The sequence below is a fragment of the Hypanus sabinus genome, chromosome 25 (genome assembly GCF_030144855.1).
Source record: "Hypanus sabinus isolate sHypSab1 chromosome 25, sHypSab1.hap1, whole genome shotgun sequence".
Taxonomy (NCBI): Eukaryota; Metazoa; Chordata; class Chondrichthyes; order Myliobatiformes; family Dasyatidae; genus Hypanus; species Hypanus sabinus.
The window spans coordinates 44,660,847-44,680,098 of record NC_082730.1 but is presented as its reverse complement, the minus strand read 5'-3'; the positions used below and the strand labels follow the sequence as shown (position 1 = coordinate 44,680,098).

Below are 19,252 nucleotides of genomic sequence, written 5' to 3'. Positions count from 1 at the left end.
TAAGATTCGACGGTCACCCGGTTACATTCTCTCCTGCATTCAAGTGATCGTCCTCGATTACTCACTCACTACAAGGGTACTTTTAACTTCCTTAACTGCTTCTCTAAAGAGAACTGAACTACGACTAGCCAGAATCTCAGACACTGCTGCCGGACTAATGGAGGCCTCAGCAATGACTGACCTTGGTTCGTGATGTGAGTTAGGGTGCTGTCCAGCATTTACTCGTTTACTCCTGTGGGGTGCTGCCCCAGGAGGGCTACCGACCTCTGCCCCTGCATTAGCAGTCGTCAGCTCCCCCGTCTCAGTCTCGGAACGTGTCATGTTTTTGGAAGATATGCTGTCTAGGCTCAGGTCAAGGTACTGTGCACCCTGTTCTGACATATCTTCTGCCACTATCACACCATTTTCTGAATCCTCAGAATCTGATTCCTGCCCCAGGGGTGAGCTGGCCTGAGTTACTGGAGTTTGCAGTCTCCTTTGGGAACTTCTTTTCTGGAGGCAACGTACACAACAAATCATGCATCGTCCTGTTGAAAAGCTCACACTGCACGTTTCCAGTCGGATGATGAGGTGTGGTATGGCTCTTCTTTACCCCGTATAGTTTGCAAAGCTCAGCTATAACCTCACTTTCGAAGTTATGGCCCTGGTCAGAATGCAATCTCTCAGGAACACCGTACTTCATGAACCATTCCCTCAAGATCTCGGGTGAATTTAGTAAAAACGTCCATGACCACTAAGATTTTCAAGCCTGTCAGTCACCGGCTCCAACACAGTGAAATCTGCAGCTACAACTTCAAGTGGCCTAGAAGCCAGAAATGACTCCATGGGGGGACGGATCCTAGGCTGCGGCATCTTAGTTAGCACACAACGTGGACAATTTTTGATCCACCATATCACATCCTCGTGTATGCCCACCAAAAAGCATCCATCAGGGTTGTGCAACACATGATAAACATTTAAAGCACATTTGCCCCATTTGCTGGACCTGGAGAGGCCACTGCAGGTGGACCACTGCACCACTATTTTACCAGATTTATTATAACACAGTTTGGCTGGATTATATGTTAATCACTCTTGTATCTTTTGCAGATTATTAACTTGTTTGTGGCTGTCATTATGGACAATTTTGATTATCTGACACGGGACTGGTCGATCCTGGGCCCTCACCATCTCGATGAATTTAAGAGGATCTGGGCCGAATATGATCCTGATGCTAAGTAAGTATATACACAGTCACAGGGACGCGGGATACACCGTCACAGTCACAGGGACGCGGGATACACCGTCACAGTCACAGGGACGCGGGATACACCGTCACAGTCACAGGGACAGAGACACGGCCATCACAGTCACAGGGACACGGGACACACCGTCACAGTCACAGGGACACGGGACACAACCGTCACAGTCACAGGGACGGGGGATACACCGTCACAGTCACAGGGACGCGGGATACACCGTCACAATCACAGGGACAGAGACACGGCCATCACAGTCACAGGGACGCGGGATACACCGTCACAGTCACAGGGACAGAGACACGGCCATCACAGTCACAGGGACACGGGACACAACTGTCACAGTCACAGGGACACGGGACACACCGTCACAGTCACAGGGACACGGGACACAACCGTCACAGTCACAGGGACAGAGACACGGCCGTCACAGTCACAGGGACACGGGACACACCGTCACAGTCACAGGGACACGGGATACACCGTCACAGTCACAGGGACAGAGACACGGCCATCACAGTCACAGGGACACGGGACACACCGTCACAGTCACAGGGACAGAGACACGGCCATCACAGTCACAGGAACACGGGACACACCGTCACAGTCACAGGGACAGAGACACGGCCGTCACAGTCACAGGGACACGGGATACACCGTCACAGTCACAGGGACACGGGACACACCGTCACAGTCACAGGGACAGAGACACGGCCGTCACAGTCACAGGGACACGGGACACACCGTCACAGTCACAGGGACACGGGACACAACTGTCACAGTCACAGGGACACACCGTCACAGTCACAGGGACACGGGACACAACCGTCACAGTCACAGGGACGGGGGATACACCGTCACAGTCATAGGGACACGGGACACACCGTCACAGTCACAGGGACACGGGACACACTGTCACAGTCACAGGGACACGGGACACACCATCACAGTCACAGGGACACGGGACACACCGTCACAGTCACAGGGACACGGGACACACTGTCACAGTCACAGGGACACGGGACACACCGTCACAGTCACAGGGACAGAGACACGGCCATCACAGTCACAGGGACACGGGACACACCGTCACAGTCACAGGGACAGAGACACGGCCATCACAGTCACAGGGACACGGGACACACCGTCACAGTCACAGGGACGCGGGTCACAACCGTCACAGTCACAGGGACACGGGATACACCGTCACAGTCACAGGGACGCGGGTCACAACCGTCACAGTCACAGGGACACAGGACACACCGTCACAGTCACAGGCACGCGGGATACACCGTCACAGTCACAGGGACACGGGACACACCGTCACAGTCACAGGGACACGGGACACACCGTCACAGTCACAGGGACAGAGACACGGCCATCACAGTCACAGGGACACGGGACACACCGTCACAGTCACAGGGACAGAGACACGGCCATCACAGTCACAGGGACACAGGACACACCGTCACAGTCACAGGGACAGAGACACAACTGTCACAGTCACAGGAACACGGGACACACCGTCACAGTCACAAGGACAGAGACACAACTGTCACAGTCACAGGAACACGGGACACACCGTCACAGTCACAGGGACAGAGACACGGCCATCACAGTCACAGGGACACAGGACACACCGTCACAGTCACAGGGACACAGGACACACCGTCACAGTCACAGGGACACAGGACACACCGTCACAGTCACAGGGACACGGGACACACCGTCACAGTCACAGGGACACAGGACACACCGTCACAGTCACAGGGACACAGGACACACCGTCACAGTCACAGGGACACGGGACACAACCGTCACAGTCACAGGGACAGAGACACGGCCATCACAGTCACAGGGACACGGGACACACCGTCACAGTCACAGGGACACAGGACACACCGTCACAGTCACAGGGACAGAGACACGGCCATCACAGTCACAGGGACACGGGACACACCGTCACAGTCACAGGGACACGGGACACACCGTCACAGTCACAGGGACACGGGACACACCGTCACAGTCACAGGGACACGGGACACAACCGTCACAGTCACAGGGACAGAGACACGGCCATCACAGTCACAGGGACACGGGACACACCGTCACAGTCACAGGGACACAGGACACAACCGTCACAGTCACAGGGACGGGGGATACACCGTCACAGTCACAGGGACGCGGGATACACCGTCACAATCACAGGGACAGAGACACGGCCATCACAGTCACAGGGACACGGGACACACCGTCACAGTCACAGGGACACGGGACACACCGTCACAGTCACAGGGACACAGGACACACCGTCACAGTCACAGGGACACGGGACACACCGTCACAGTCACAGGGACACAGGACACACCGTCACAGTCACAGGGACACGGGACACACCGTCACAGTCACAGGGACACAGGACACAACCGTCACAGTCACAGGGACACGGGACACAACCGTCACAGTCACAGGGACACGGGACACACCGTCACAGTCACAGGGACACGGGATACACCGTCACAGTCACAGGGACACAGGACACAACTGTCACAGTCACAGGGACACATCGTCACAGTCACAGGGACACGGGACACAACTGTCACAGACACAGGAACAGAGACACAGCCATCACAGTCACAGGGACAGAGACACGGCCATCACAGTCACAGGGACAGAGACACGGGACACACCATAACAGTCACAGGGACACGGGTCACAACCATCACCGTCACAGCAACACGGGACACACCGTCACAGTCACAGGGACACAGGACACACCGTCACAGTCACAGGGACACGGGACACACCGTCACAGTCACAGGGACACAGGACACACCGTCACAGTCACAGGGACACGGGACACACCGTCACAGTCACAGGGACACGGGACACACCGTCACAGTCACAGGGACAGAGACACGGCCATCACAGTCACAGGGACACAGGACACACCGTCACAGTCACAGGGACACAGGACACAACCGTCACAGTCACAGGGACACGGGACACACCGTCACAGTCACAGGGACACAGGACACACCGTCACAGTCACAGGGACACGGGACACACCGTCACAGTCACAGGGACACAGGACACACCGTCACAGTCACAGGGACACGGGACACACCGTCACAGTCACAGGGACACAGGACACAACCATCACCGTCACAGCAACACGGGACACACCGTCACAGTCACAGGGACACAGGACACACCGTCACAGTCACAGGGACACGGGACACACCGTCACAGTCACAGGGACACAGGACACACCGTCACAGTCACAGGGACACGGGACACACCGTCACAGTCACAGGGACACGGGACACACCGTCACAGTCACAGGGACAGAGACACGGCCATCACAGTCACAGGGACACAGGACACACCGTCACAGTCACAGGGACACAGGACACAACCGTCACAGTCACAGGGACACGGGACACACCGTCACAGTCACAGGGACACAGGACACAACCGCCACAGTCACAGGGACACGGGACACACCGTCACAGTCACAGGGACACAGGACACAACCGTCACAGTCACAGGGACACGGGTCACAACCGTCACAGTCACAGGGACACGGGACACACCGTCACAGTCACAGGGACACGGGACACACCGTCACAGTCACAGGGACACGGGTCACAACTGTCACAGTCACAGGGACACGGGACACACCGTCACAGTCACAGGGACACGGGACACAACCGTCACAGTCACAGGGACGGGGGATACACTGTCACAGTCACAGGGACAGAGACACGGCCATCACAGTCACAGGGACACGGGATACACCGTCACAGTCACAGGGACACGGGACACACCGTCACAGTCACAGGGACACGGGACACAACTGTCACAGTCACAGGGACACGGGACACACCGTCACAGTCACAGGGACACGGGACACAACCGTCACAGTCACAGGGACGGGGGATACACTGTCACAGTCACAGGGACAGAGACACGGCCATCACAGTCACAGGGACACAGGACACACCGTCACAGTCACAGGGACACAGGACACACCGTCACAGTCACAGGGACACGGGACACAACCGTCACAGTCACAGGGACAGAGACACGGCCATCACAGTCACAGGGACACGGGACACACCGTCACAGTCACAGGGACACAGGACACACCGTCACAGTCACAGGGACAGAGACACGGCCATCACAGTCACAGGGACACGGGACACACCGTCACAGTCACAGGGACACGGGACACACCGTCACAGTCACAGGGACACGGGACACACCGTCACAGTCACAGGGACACAGGACACACCGTCACAGTCACAGGGACACACCGTCACAGTCACAGGGACGGGGGATACACCGTCACAGGGACAGAGACACGGCCATCACAGTCACAGGGACACGGGACACACCGTCACAGTCACAGGGACGGGGGATACACCGTCACAGTCACAGGGACGGGGGATACACCGTCACAGTCACAGGGACACGGGACACACCGTCACAGTCACAGGGACAGAGACACGGCCATCACAGTCACAGGGACAGAGACACGGCCATCACAGTCACAGGGACACGGGACACACCGTCACAGTCACAGGGACACGGGACACACCGTCACAGTCACAGGGACACGGGACACAACTGTCACAGTCACAGGGACACGGGACACACCGTCACAGTCACAGGGACACGGGACACACCGTCACAGTCACAGGGACACGGGACACAACCGTCACAGTCACAGGGACGGGGGATACACTGTCACAGTCACAGGGACAGAGACACGGCCATCACAGTCACAGGGACACAGGACACACCGTCACAGTCACAGGGACACAGGACACACCGTCACAGTCACAGGGACACGGGACACAACCGTCACAGTCACAGGGACAGAGACACGGCCATCACAGTCACAGGGACACGGGACACACCGTCACAGTCACAGGGACACAGGACACACCGTCACAGTCACAGGGACAGAGACACGGCCATCACAGTCACAGGGACACGGGACACACCGTCACAGTCACAGGGACACGGGACACACCGTCACAGTCACAGGGACACAGGACACACCGTCACAGTCACAGGGACACACCGTCACAGTCACAGGGACGGGGGATACACCGTCACAGGGACAGAGACACGGCCATCACAGTCACAGGGACACGGGACACACCGTCACAGTCACAGGGACACGGGACACAACTGTCACAGTCACAGGGACACAGGACACACCGTCACAGTCACAGGGACACGGGACACACCGTCACAGTCACAGGGACGCGGGATACACCGTCACAATCACAGGGACAGAGACACGGCCATCACAGTCACAGGGACACGGGACACACCGTCACAGTCACAGGGACACGGGACACAACTGTCACAGTCACAGGGACACGGGACACACCGTCACAGTCACAGGGACACGGGACACACCGTCACAGTCACAGGGACACAGGACACACCGTCACAGTCACAGGGACACGGGACACAACCGTCACAGTCACAGGGACACGGGATACACCGTCACAGTCACAGGGACAGAGACACGGCCATCACAGTCACAGGGACACGGGACACAACCATCACAGTCACAGGGACGGGGGATACACAGTCACAGGGACAGAGACACGGCCATCACAGTCACAGGGACACGGGACACAACTGTCACAGTCACAGGGACACGGGACACACCGTCACAGTCACAGGGACACGGGACACAACCGTCACAGTCACAGGGACAGAGACACGGCCATCACAGTCACAGGGACACGGGACACAACCATCACAGTCACAGGGACGGGGGATACACAGTCACAGGGACAGAGACACGGCCATCACAGTCACAGGGACACGGGACACAACTGTCACAGTCACAGGGACACGGGACACAACCGTCACAGTCACAGGGACACGGGACACAACTGTCACAGTCACAGGGACACGGGACACACCGTCACAGTCACAGGGACACGGGACACAACCGTCACAGTCACAGGGACAGAGACACGGCCATCACAGTCACAGGGACACGGGACACAACCATCACAGTCACAGGGACGGGGGATACACAGTCACAGGGACAGAGACACGGCCATCACAGTCACAGGGACACGGGACACAACTGTCACAGTCACAGGGACACGGGACACAACCGTCACAGTCACAGGGACACGGGACACAACTGTCACAGTCACAGGGACACGGGACACACCGTCACAGTCACAGGGACACGGGACACAACTGTCACAATCACAGGGACAGAGACACAACCGTCACAGTCACAGGGACAGAGACACGGCCATCACAGTCACAGGGACACGGGACACACCGTCACAGTCACAGGGACGCGGGATACACCGTCACAATCACAGGGACAGAGACATGGCCATCACAGTCACAGGGACACGGGACACAACCGTCACAGTCACAGGGACGGGGGATACACCGTCACAGTCACAGGGACGCGGGATACACCGTCACAGTCACAGGGACAGAGACACGGCCATCACAGTCACAGGGACACGGGACACACCGTCACAGTCACAGGGACACGGGACACAACCGTCACAGTCACAGGGACGGGGGATACACCGTCACAGTCACAGGGACGCGGGATACACCGTCACAGTCACAGGGACAGAGACACGGCCATCACAGTCACAGGGACACGGGACACACCGTCACAGTCACAGGGACACAGGACACACCGTCACAGTCACAGGGACACAGGACACACCGTCACAGTCACAGGGACACGGGACACACCGTCACAGTCACAGGGACACAGGACACAACCGTCACAGTCACAGGGACACGGGACACAACCGTCACAGTCACAGGGACACAGGACACAACTGTCACAGTCACAGGGACACATCGTCACAGTCACAGGGACACGGGACACAACTGTCACAGACACAGGAACAGAGACACAGCCATCACAGTCACAGGGACAGAGACACGGCCATCACAGTCACAGGAACAGAGACACAGCCATCACAGTCACAGGAACAGAGACACAGCCATCACAGTCACAGGGACAGAGACACGGGACACACCATAACAGTCACAGGGACACGGGTCACAACCATCACCGTCACAGCAACACGGGACACACCGTCACAGTCACAGGGACAGAGGACACAACTGTCACAGTCACACGGGACACACCGTCACAGTCACAGGGACACGGGTCACAACCGTCACCGTCACAGCAACACGGGACACACCGTCACAGTCACAGGGACACGGGACACAACCGTCACCGTCACAGCAACACGGGACACACCGTCACAGTCACAGGGACAGAGACACAACTGTCACAGTCACAGCAACACGGGACACAATTGTCACAGTCACAAGGACAGAGACACGGCCGTCACAGTCACAGGGACATGGGGCAAACTGTCACAGTCACAGGGACACGGGACACACCGTCACAGTCACAGGGACAGAGACACAACTGTCACAGTCACAGCGACACAGGTCACAACCGTCACAGTCACAAGGACAGAGACACAACTGTCACAGTCACAGGGACACGGGACACACCGTCACAGTCACAGGGACACGGGTCACACCGTCACAGTCACAGGGACGCGGGATACACCGTCACAGTCACAGGGACACGGGTCACAACCATCACAGTCACAGGGACACGGGTCACAACCATCACAGTCACAGGGACAGAGACACGGCCGTCACAGTCACAGGGTCACGGGACACTCTGTCACACTCACAGGGACATGGGACACAACTGTCACAGACACAGTGAGAATGACAGAGTCACGGCCGTCACAGTCACAGGGACACCACACGCACACACACAAACACACTCACTCAAACACACACACGCTCACACATACAGACACACTCACAGACATACACTCCCACATACATACATGCACACATTCTCTCTCTCTCTCTCTCTCTCTCTCTCTCTCTCTCTCTCTCTCTCTCTCCCTCTCTCTCCCTCTCTCTCCCTCCCTCTCTCTCCCTCTCTCTCCCTCTCTCTCTCTCTCTCTCCCTCTCTCTCTCCCCCTCCCTCCCTCCCTCCCTCCCTCTCCCCCTCCCTCTCTCTCCTGATAGTTTTCCTGGTTATTTTCTGCAGGGGTCGAATCAAACACTTGGACGTGGTGACTCTGCTCCGTCGTATCCAGCCCCCACTGGGGTTTGGCAAGTTTTGCCCCCACCGTGTGGCCTGTAAGGTATAGTTAACTCAATCTCCCATCCCACCATTCAGCCACAGCTCGGCCTGCTTAACAAAGTAGTCAAGCCAAATGCAGTTGGAGCACTTGCAAAAAGTTCCTTCAAAGTTCAATGTAAATTTATTAGCATACATTTCACCATATACAATCCTGAGATTAATTTTCTTGCAGGTATTGGCAGTAAGTACAAGAAACACAATGGAATCAATGAAAGACCACAGTCAATGAACAAATTACTAATGTGCGAAAGACATCAAACTGCTACTACAAAAAAAAGATAATAAAATAACTAAGCAATAAATATCGAGAACATGAGATGAAGGGTCTTTGACAGCGAGTCCATTGGTTGTGGGAACAGTTCAGCAAAGGGATGAGTGAAAATATCCCCTCCAGTTCGGGACCCTGGTGGATGAGAGGCAATAACTTCCTGAACCTGGTGGTGTGGTTTTTGAGGCTCCTGTACCTTCAACACACAAAATGCTGCAGGAACTCAGCAGGTCAGGCAGCATCCATGCAGGGGAATAAACGTTTCAGGCTGCAACTGGAAAGGAAGGGGGAAGATTCCAGAAGAAAATGGCGGGGTGCAGAAAACAACAGATAGTTGTCAGATAAGCAGCATCTTCTGAAATTAACACATAGCAATTAAAATTAAAGCAGAACATGCTGGCATGTACAGCAGATCAAGCAAAATCTGTGCAAAGGTAATAGTTACGACGAAGCTGCTGCCTTGCAGCATTTCTGTTTGAAATGGATGCCACACATAGAAGATGGAACGGTGCAGCACAGCAAATGGCCATCTAAACTAGTCCCTTCTGCCTACACAGTCCATATCCCTCCATTTTCCTTGCTTATCCAAATGGCTCTTTTTTTCTGACTCTACCACCCCTCTGGTAAGCACATTCCAGACACCCCCCCAGTCTCTGTGCCCAGGTAAGCACATTCCAGACACCCCCCATTCTCTGTGCCCAGGCAAGCACATTCCAGACACCCCCCAGTCTCTGTGCCCAGGCAAGCACATTCCAGACACCCCCCAGTCTCTGTGCCCAGGTAAGCACATTCCAGACACCCCCCCATTCTCTGTGCCCAGGCAAGCACATTCCAGACACCCCCCAGTCTCTGTGCCCAGGCAAGCACATTCTGGGCACCCCTCATTCTCTGTGCCCAGGCAAGTACATTCCAGACACCCCCCATTCTCTGTGCCCAGGCAAGCACATTCCAGACACCCCCCCAGTCCCTGTTGCCAGGCAAGCACATTCCAGACACTCCCCAGTCTCTGTGCCCAGGTAAGCACATTCCAGACACCCCCCATTCTCTGTGCCCAGGCAAGCACATTCCAGACACCCCCCAGTCTCTGTGCCCAGGCAAGCACATTCCAGACACCCCCCAGTCTCTGTGCCCAGGTAAGCACATTCCAGACACCCCCCCATTCTCTGTGCCCAGGCAAGCACATTCCAGACACCCCCCAGTCTCTGTGCCCAGGCAAGCACATTCTGGGCACCCCTCATTCTCTGTGCCCAGGCAAGTACATTCCAGACACCCCCCATTCTCTGTGCCCAGGCAAGCACATTCCAGACACCCCCCCAGTCCCTGTTGCCAGGCAAGCACATTCCAGACACTCCCCAGTCTCTGTGCCCAGGTAAGCACATTCCAGACACCCCCCATTCTCTGTGCCCAGGCAAGCACATTCCAGACACCCCCCAGTCTCTGTGCCCAGGCAAGCACATTCCAGACACCCCCCAGTCTCTGTGCCCAGGTAAGCACATTCCAGACACCCCCCATTCTCTGTGCCCAGGCAAGCACATTCCAGACACCCCCCAGTCTCTGTGCCCAGGCAAGCACATTCCAGACACCCCCCAGTCTCTGTGCCCAGGCAAGCACATTCCAGACACCCCCCAGTCTCTGTGCCCAGGTAAGTACATTCCAGACACCCCCCAGTCTCTGTGCCCAGGCAAGCACATTCCAGACACCCCTCATTCTCTGTGCCCAGGCAAGTACATTCCAGACACCCCCCAGTCTCTGTGCCCAGGCAAGTACATTCCAGACACCCCCCAGTCTCTGTGCCCAGGCAAGCACATTCTGGGCACCCCTCATTCTCTGTGCCCAGGCAAGTACATTCCAGACACCCCCCAGTCCCTGTGGCCAGGCAAGTACATTCCAGACACCCCCCATTCTCTGTGCCCAGGCAAGTGCATTCTGGGCACCCACCACTGTCTGTGCCCTGGCATCTCCTTCAACATGACTCTCTCTCACCTTAAATGCATGTTTACCATCTACTGGTAGACGTGGGAAAACCTTGGGTGCCATAGTAGGATAGCGGTTAGCACAACACTAGTACAGCTCAGAGTGATCCAGAGCTTGGAGTTCAATTCCAAGCTGTGGAATCCCGGCACCAGGAGCTCTGCAGTGTGTGGCTTTTCCCCAGGCTCTCTGTGTTTCCTCCTAACTGGTCATTTTAAATTCTCTCATAATTAAGTAAAATCAATGAGGTTGCTGAGTTGGCGTGGTTCGAAGGGCCAAAAGTGCTTACTCTGAATGTATCACAAATAAATAACTAAGATGCTGTCTATCTACTCTGCCTGTACCTCTCAAGATCTTATAAACCTCTATCAGATCTCAGCTGCTCCAGAGAAAACATCCGGACAGTACCCTGGTAAACTTCTGCACCCACTCCAAAACCTTGATATCCTTCCGATAATGGGCAATCAGAACTGTATGCAGTACTCCAGTTATGGCATAGCTAGGGTTGTACAAAGCTGCAACATAACTTCCTGACTTTTAAACTCAAAGTTCGCCGATGACACGGCCGTGGTGGGTCTCATCAGCAAGAATGATGAGTCAGTTTACAGAGAGGTGGTGCAGTGGCTAACAGACTGGTGCAGAGCCAACAACCTGTCTCTGAGTGTGAACAAAACAAAAGAGATGGTTATTGACTTCAGGAGGGCACGGAGCAACCACTCCCCGCTGAACATCGACGGCTCCTCGGTAGAGATCGTTAAGCGCACCAAATTTCTTGGGGTTCACCTGGCGGAGAATCTCACCTGGTCCCTCAACACCAGCTCCATAGCAAATAAAGCCCTGCAGCGTCTCTACTTTCTGCGAAGGCTGAGGAAAGTCCATCTCCCATTCCCCATCCTCGTATTGAGAGCATCCTGAGCAGCTGTATCATTGCCTGGTTCGGAAATTGCACCATCTCGGATCGCAAGACCCTGCAGTGGATAGTGAGGTCAGCTGAGAAGATCATCAGGGTCTCTCTTCCCGCCATCACGGACATTTACACTACACGCTGCATCTGTAAAGCAAACAGCATTATGAAGGACCCCACACACCTCTTGTACAAACTCTTCTCCCTCCTGCCGTCTGGGAAAAGGCATTGAAGCACTCGGGCTCTTACGACCAGACGATGTAACAGTTTCTTCCCCCAAGCTATCAGACTCCTCAGAGCCTGGACTGACACCAACTTACTGCCCTCTACTGTGCCTAATGTCTTGTTTTTTATTTTTTGTAATGCCTGCACTGTTTTGTGCACTTTATGCAGTCCTGGGTATGTCTGTAGTCTAGTGTTTTTTTTTCTGTGTTGTTTTTACATAGTTCAGTGTAGTTTTTGTACTGTTTCATGTAGCACCATGGTCCTGAAAAACGTTGTCTCGTTTTTACTGTGTACTGTATCAGCAGTTATGGTTGAAATGACATTAAAAAGTGACTTGACTTGACTTGATTCTATTGTGTTTCTTGGATTTACTGTATATGCCCACAAGAAAATGAATCTCAGGGTTGTGACTAGTGACATAGACAGTACAGGTTTCCCCCGCAATCTGAAGGTAGAGCGTTCCCATGAAACCATTTGTAATCCGAAATGTCATAAATCAAAGAAGTAATTGCAATTAATTTGTATGGGAAACCCAAAAAAGTAACCCACCAAATCAAAGCAAATAACACATAAAACCTAAAATAACACTAATGTATAGTAAAAGCAGGAATGATATGATAAGTTAACACCCTATATAAAGTAGAAATATTGTAGGTATGGTGTAGTTTTACTTATCAAACTCAGGAATACAGCGAGCCAAAATCGATTTGGCAAAAAAAACAGTACGTACATGCATCCGCAAACAACTGCCCATACAGGGCTTCACAGTCGGGGTAGTCTTTCTCGGGGTAAACACACGTATAAAGCAAGCGTCTTTTTTCGTAAAAGCGAAAATCCTCTTTGGTTAGCGAAAACAGGTACTAATGTAGGTCTTTCGTAACAGTGAGTTGTCGAAAAGCGGGGGCCACTTTATACTTTGTACTTTGTTTCCTGTCTCCCTTCATAGCGCACTGGAGCACAGAAAACAGGCCATTCAGCCCATCAAGTCCAATCCGAATTGTTATTCTGCCTATTCCCATTGACCAGCACCTGGACCATAGCCCTCCATACCTCTCCCATCCATGTACCTATCCAAACTCCTCTTAAATGTTGAAATTAAACCCACATCCACCACTTCTGCTGGTAGCTCGTTCCACACTCAGTTTCCCCTCAGGTTCCACTCAAATATTTCACCTTTCACCCTTAACCCATGACCGCAAGTTCTAGTCTAACCCAGCCTCTGTGGAAAAGGCCTGCTTGCATTTATCCTATCTTTACCCCTGTATCAAATCTTCCCTCATTCTCCTACGCTCTAGGGAATAGTCCTGATCTATTCAACCTTTCCCTACAATTCATCTTGAAGTCCCAGCAACATCCTTGTAAATTTTCTCTGTACTTCTTCAAACTTATTGATATCTTTCCTGTAGGTAGTTGACTGAAACTGCACACACCACCGCAAATGAGGCCTCAACAACGTCTTGTACAACTTCAACAGAGCATCCAGTCTCCTGTACCCTTATGTTAAAGGTGTTCAATTGTACACAGTAAGATCCCACATCCTAGCGATAATTGCCCCGTTGAGCTGCCGTCACCCATTGGTCCTGGGAGATGTTGTTTCTCTTCTCCACTTCTATAACACCTTGACACTTAGACAGCATTTGAAGCTTGGTCTTCTCCATTGCCTTGAGTGACTTTCCCTCCTCAATGATCTTTCTCACCTCTCCCTTTTCCAGAGATTGGTCTCCATGAATATGCCAATGAACAGTGACGGCACCGTCACCTTTAACGCCACCCTCTTCGCACTCGTCCGGACGGCCCTCAAAATTAAAACAGAAGGTAGGTGAAGTTTTACAGGCTGGCGGAAGGATCAGAGCCTAAGGACCCCTGCGCCTGAGATAGTAGGGTCTAGAACATAGACAGTATAGGCCCTTCAGCCCATAACCCTTTAACTATTTTGAGATCAATTTAACCCTTCCCTCACACATAATCCTCCATTATTCTATATCCCTAATAACTCTCAACCCGAGTACATTCCACGTACCCATCACTGTCTGAGTTTAAAAACAGCCACCGTTAACATCCCCCCCCCAACACTTTCCTCCAATCACCTTAAAGTTGTACCCTCTAACATTAACCATTTCTGCCTTGAGATAAAGTCTCTGGCTATTCACTTGATCTATGTCTCTTACATATTTACAGCTCTGTCAAGTTACCTTTCATTTTCCTTTGCTCCAAAGAGAAAAGCCCCAGTTCACTCGGGCTCTCTAATCCAAGCAACATCATGGCAAATATCTGCACTCTCTAAAGCTTGCACAACCTTCCTTTCATAGTGCACTGGGGGGAGGGAGTTCACTTGTGTCCAGGGTGTGTGATAATCACCTCCCCTGTGGGTTCTCTCCCTGGGTCTTAGCACCCAGTCTGTTTTGTGCTTATTGTAAAAAGACATCAGTTGAGTTTTTCTCATCTGTCATCATGGACCAAATGCTTGCCACATTGAATGGGATCGGAAACTGACGGTGAGATTGAAGAGCTACGATTGGTGGAGCACGAGGGTTGGAGCACTTTAAATCCCGGGACCGAGTGGTGTGCCTCCCCTGCGCTCCAGGCCAGGCTCCCGAAGGTGGGATGCTAAGCCGGGGGGAGAACCTGGGAACCAAGTGTTGTGCCTTCCCAGGAAACCCCAATGGGGCAAGTGTACCCAGGTGCACAGTGGAGCGTGTCATCCAGCTCCATCACAGCATGTGCCTGGGACCCAAAACACCACAGCCACGGGAGGACGGCCAATGTGGCAGACACCGCCAACGTCGCCGAAGAAAGAGGAAGACCAATGGGCCCCATGAAGTTCCCCAGATACAATGGTACCAGCCGCCTGGAACCTTACCTGGTGCAAGTTAAACTTGCCACATGGCACAACAGGTGGAGCTCCACCAAGACGGCGCTGCACCTTGTCCCGGCATTGGAGGGGGATGCCCTGCGGGACCTAGCGCCGGCTGAGAAGTGATTGTACCATATATCCATAGAGTGACGCTAGGCACAGAAGCGTCTAAGGTAACTGACAGGAAATGATTAGTGGTGGTTAGGGGTGTGGAGGGGGTGGGTTAGTAGGCGGAGGTGTTGGTCAGCCTTATGTTTGGGGAAGGCAACTGTTGGTGAGTCTGGTGGTGCTGGTGTGGATGCTACATAGCCTCTACCCTGATGGGAGTGGGACAGACAGTCCATGAGCAGGGTGGGTGGGATCCTTCATGATATTGCTGGCCTTTTTGGGCACTTTTCTGTATATTTGTCCTCGATGGTGGATAGGCTGGTGCCAATAATGTGTTGGGCAGTTTTGACCACCCGTTGTCGAGCCTTCCTGTCTGTCACAGTGCCATTTCTGTACCAGGCAGTGATGCAGCTTATTAGGATGGTCTCTGCACATATGTAGAAGGACGTGAGTACAATATTATTCTGCACAATATTATCTCCAGATCCAACAGTCACTTCACTGCCCACTCCCATCCTGCTTTATGCTAAATCTCTGCCTGTTACCAATCCCTGACAAGGGGAAAATGCAGCGTACCATCACAATTTTACTGACACAGATATGCGGTGATGGTGCAAGTGCAGGGGAAGAGACACTGAAGCAGATTGAACAGTTCACTCGATTTTAATGAGAATGGTGCAGAGCAAAAGGAAAATCATAAACACAGGAGATTCTGCAGGGGCTGGAAATCTAGAGCAACACACAAAATGCTGCAGGAACTCAGCAGCCCAGACAGCATCTATGGAAAGGAAGGGGAAAGATGCCAGAATGAAAAGGTGGGGGGAGGGGCAGGAGGACCAGCTAGAAGGTGATAGGTGAAGCCATATGGGTGGGAAAGGTAAAGGGCTGGAGAGGAAGGAATCTGATAGGAGAGGAGAGTGGACCGTGGGAAGAAGGGAAGGAGGAGGGGCGAGTGCGGGGAAAAGGTAAGAGGATAGAGTGGGGAATAGAGAAGAGGTAAGGGGGAGGAAACAAGTTATGGAAGGAGAAATCACTGTTGATGTCACCATTTTGGAAGCTACCTAGACAGAATATGAGGTCCCGATCCTCCACACTGAGAATGTCCTCAGTGGAGTCCATGAACTGGTGTGCCGGAATGGGAATGGTGAAGTAGTGCAAAAATAGAGGAAAACAAATAATGCTGCACTGTTCAAGGGTTCTCTGTCCATCCATAAATCTGATAACAGTGGGAAGAAGTTTTCCTGAATCATTGAGTATGTGTCTTCTGACTCCTCTACCTCCTCCTTGATGGTAACAATGAGAAGAGGGCATGTCCTGGGTGATAGGGGTCCTTAATGATGGATGCCACCTTTTTGGTGTCCTTGATACTGGGGAACCCTATGATGGAGCTGCTGTTTTACAACTTTTCTTCAGCTTTTTCCAATTCTGTGCAGTGGCCCCTCGTGTCGATCCATAGTCGCTCTCTCTCGTGGCAAATCAGGCCACCCTCAGGGTGGAGGAGCAACAACTTGTATTCCATCTGGGTAGCCTCCAACCTGATGGCATGAACATTGATTTCTCCTTCCAGTAATCCAATCCCCCCCACCCCATTCCCCACTTTGACCTTATATTTCTCACCTGCCTATTACCTCCCCCTGGGTCCACTCCTTCTGAAATGTCGACAGTTTATTCTTTCCCATAGATGCTGCCTGAGCTACTGAATTCCTCCAGCATTTTGGGTGTTGCTTTGGATTTCCAGCATCTGCAGACTTTCTCCTGTTGGTGATGCAATCTGTTAGAATGTTCTCTATGGTACACCTGTAACAATTCATTGTCATTGAAAACATACAGGTCCCTCCAAACTCTTAATGAAATATAGAACCATAGAATATTACAGCTCAGAAACAAGACTTTTGACTCTTCTTGGCTGTGCCGAACCATTTTTCTGCCTAATCCCACTGACCTGCACCTGGACCATATCCCTCCATACCCGTTTCATCCATGTACCTGTCCAAGTTTTTCTTAAATATTAGAAGTGAGTCCGCATTTACCACTTCATCTGGCAGCTCATTCCACACTCCCACCACTCTCTGCGTGAAGAAGCCCCCCTATTCCCTTTATACTTTTCCCCCTTCACCCTTTCTCTGGTTTTTTTCTCCCCTAGCCTCGGTGGAAAAAGCCTGCTTGCATTCACTCTATCTATACCCATCATAATTTTATATACCTCTATCAAGTCTCCCCTCATTCTTCTACGCTCCAGGGAATAAAGTCCTAATCTATTCAACCTTTGTCTGTAACTCAGTTTCTCAAGTCCCGGCAACATCCTTGTAAACCTTCTCTGCACTCTTTCAACCTTATTAATATCCTTCCTGTAATTCGGTGACCAAAACTGCACACAATACTCCAAATTCGGCCTCACCAATGCCTTATGTGTTATGCCTCACCATAACATTCCGAATCTTATACTCAATACTTTGATTTATAAAGGCCAATGTACCAAAAGCTCTCTTTACTACCCTATCTACCTGTGACACCACTTTTAGGGAATTATGTATCTGTACTCCCAGATCCCTCTGTTCTACTGCACTCCTCAGTGCCCTACCATTTACCTTGTATTTTCTACCTTGGTTTGTTCTTCCAAAGTGCAATACCTCACACTTGTCTGTATTAAACTCCATCTGCCATTTTCCAGCCCATTTTTCCAGCTGGTCCAAATCAATAGACAATAGACAATAGGTGCAGAAGTAGACCATTCGGCCCTTCGAGCCTGCACCACCATTTTGAGATCATGGCTGATCAATTACTATCAATACCCGGTTCCTGCCTTGTCCCCATATCCCTTGATTCCCCTATCCATAAGATACCTATCTAGCTCCTTTTTGAAAGCATCCAGAGAATTGGCCTCCACTACCTTCCGAGGCAGTGCATTCCAGACCCCCACAACTCTCTGGGAGAAGAAGTTTTTCCTTAACTCTGTCCTAAATGACCTACCCCTTATTCTCAAACCATGCCCTCTGGTACTGGACTCTCCCAACATCTGGAACAGGGGTCGGCAACCATTACCACTGAAAGAGCCATATGGACCCATTTCCCACAGAAAAGAAAACACTGGGAGCCACAAAACCCATTTGACATTTAAAATGAAATAACGCTGCATAAAACGGTTTTTTTTGCCTTTCTGCTATGTATAAACAAACTATAATGTGTTACATTTATGAAATTGATGAACTCCTGCAGAGAAAACGAAATTACATTTCTGCATGCAACAAAAACATTTTGAACTCCGAAAAAAAGACGTTGGGTTGAAGGTTACTCCATAGTTAGCCTACCTTCGATCGAAAAATTAAAAGAAATCGCACACTGGCGGGTGTCAGGGATTGGCAGTGGTGACGTATATTAATAGCGATAAAAAAACACGTGGCGGTGTGCTACACGCAGCGCTAAGATAACGACACTGAAGTCAAAGATAACTTTATTCGAACTAAACAGCCTTGCT

General features: G+C 52.3%; 1 protein-coding gene across 1 annotated transcript in view; it reads left to right on the top strand.

Annotated features, from left to right (window-relative positions):
* LOC132381205 (voltage-dependent L-type calcium channel subunit alpha-1S-like) overlaps positions 1–19,252 on the top strand; it is a 381,429-nt gene that overhangs the window by 326,793 nt on the left and 35,384 nt on the right. Inside the window, exons 34-36 of the mRNA XM_059950504.1 lie at positions 1,090–1,217; positions 9,352–9,448; positions 14,528–14,630. Coding sequence (XP_059806487.1) covers positions 1,090–1,217; positions 9,352–9,448; positions 14,528–14,630 — 328 coding nt within the window. The remainder of the gene's footprint in view (positions 1–1,089; positions 1,218–9,351; positions 9,449–14,527; positions 14,631–19,252) is intronic.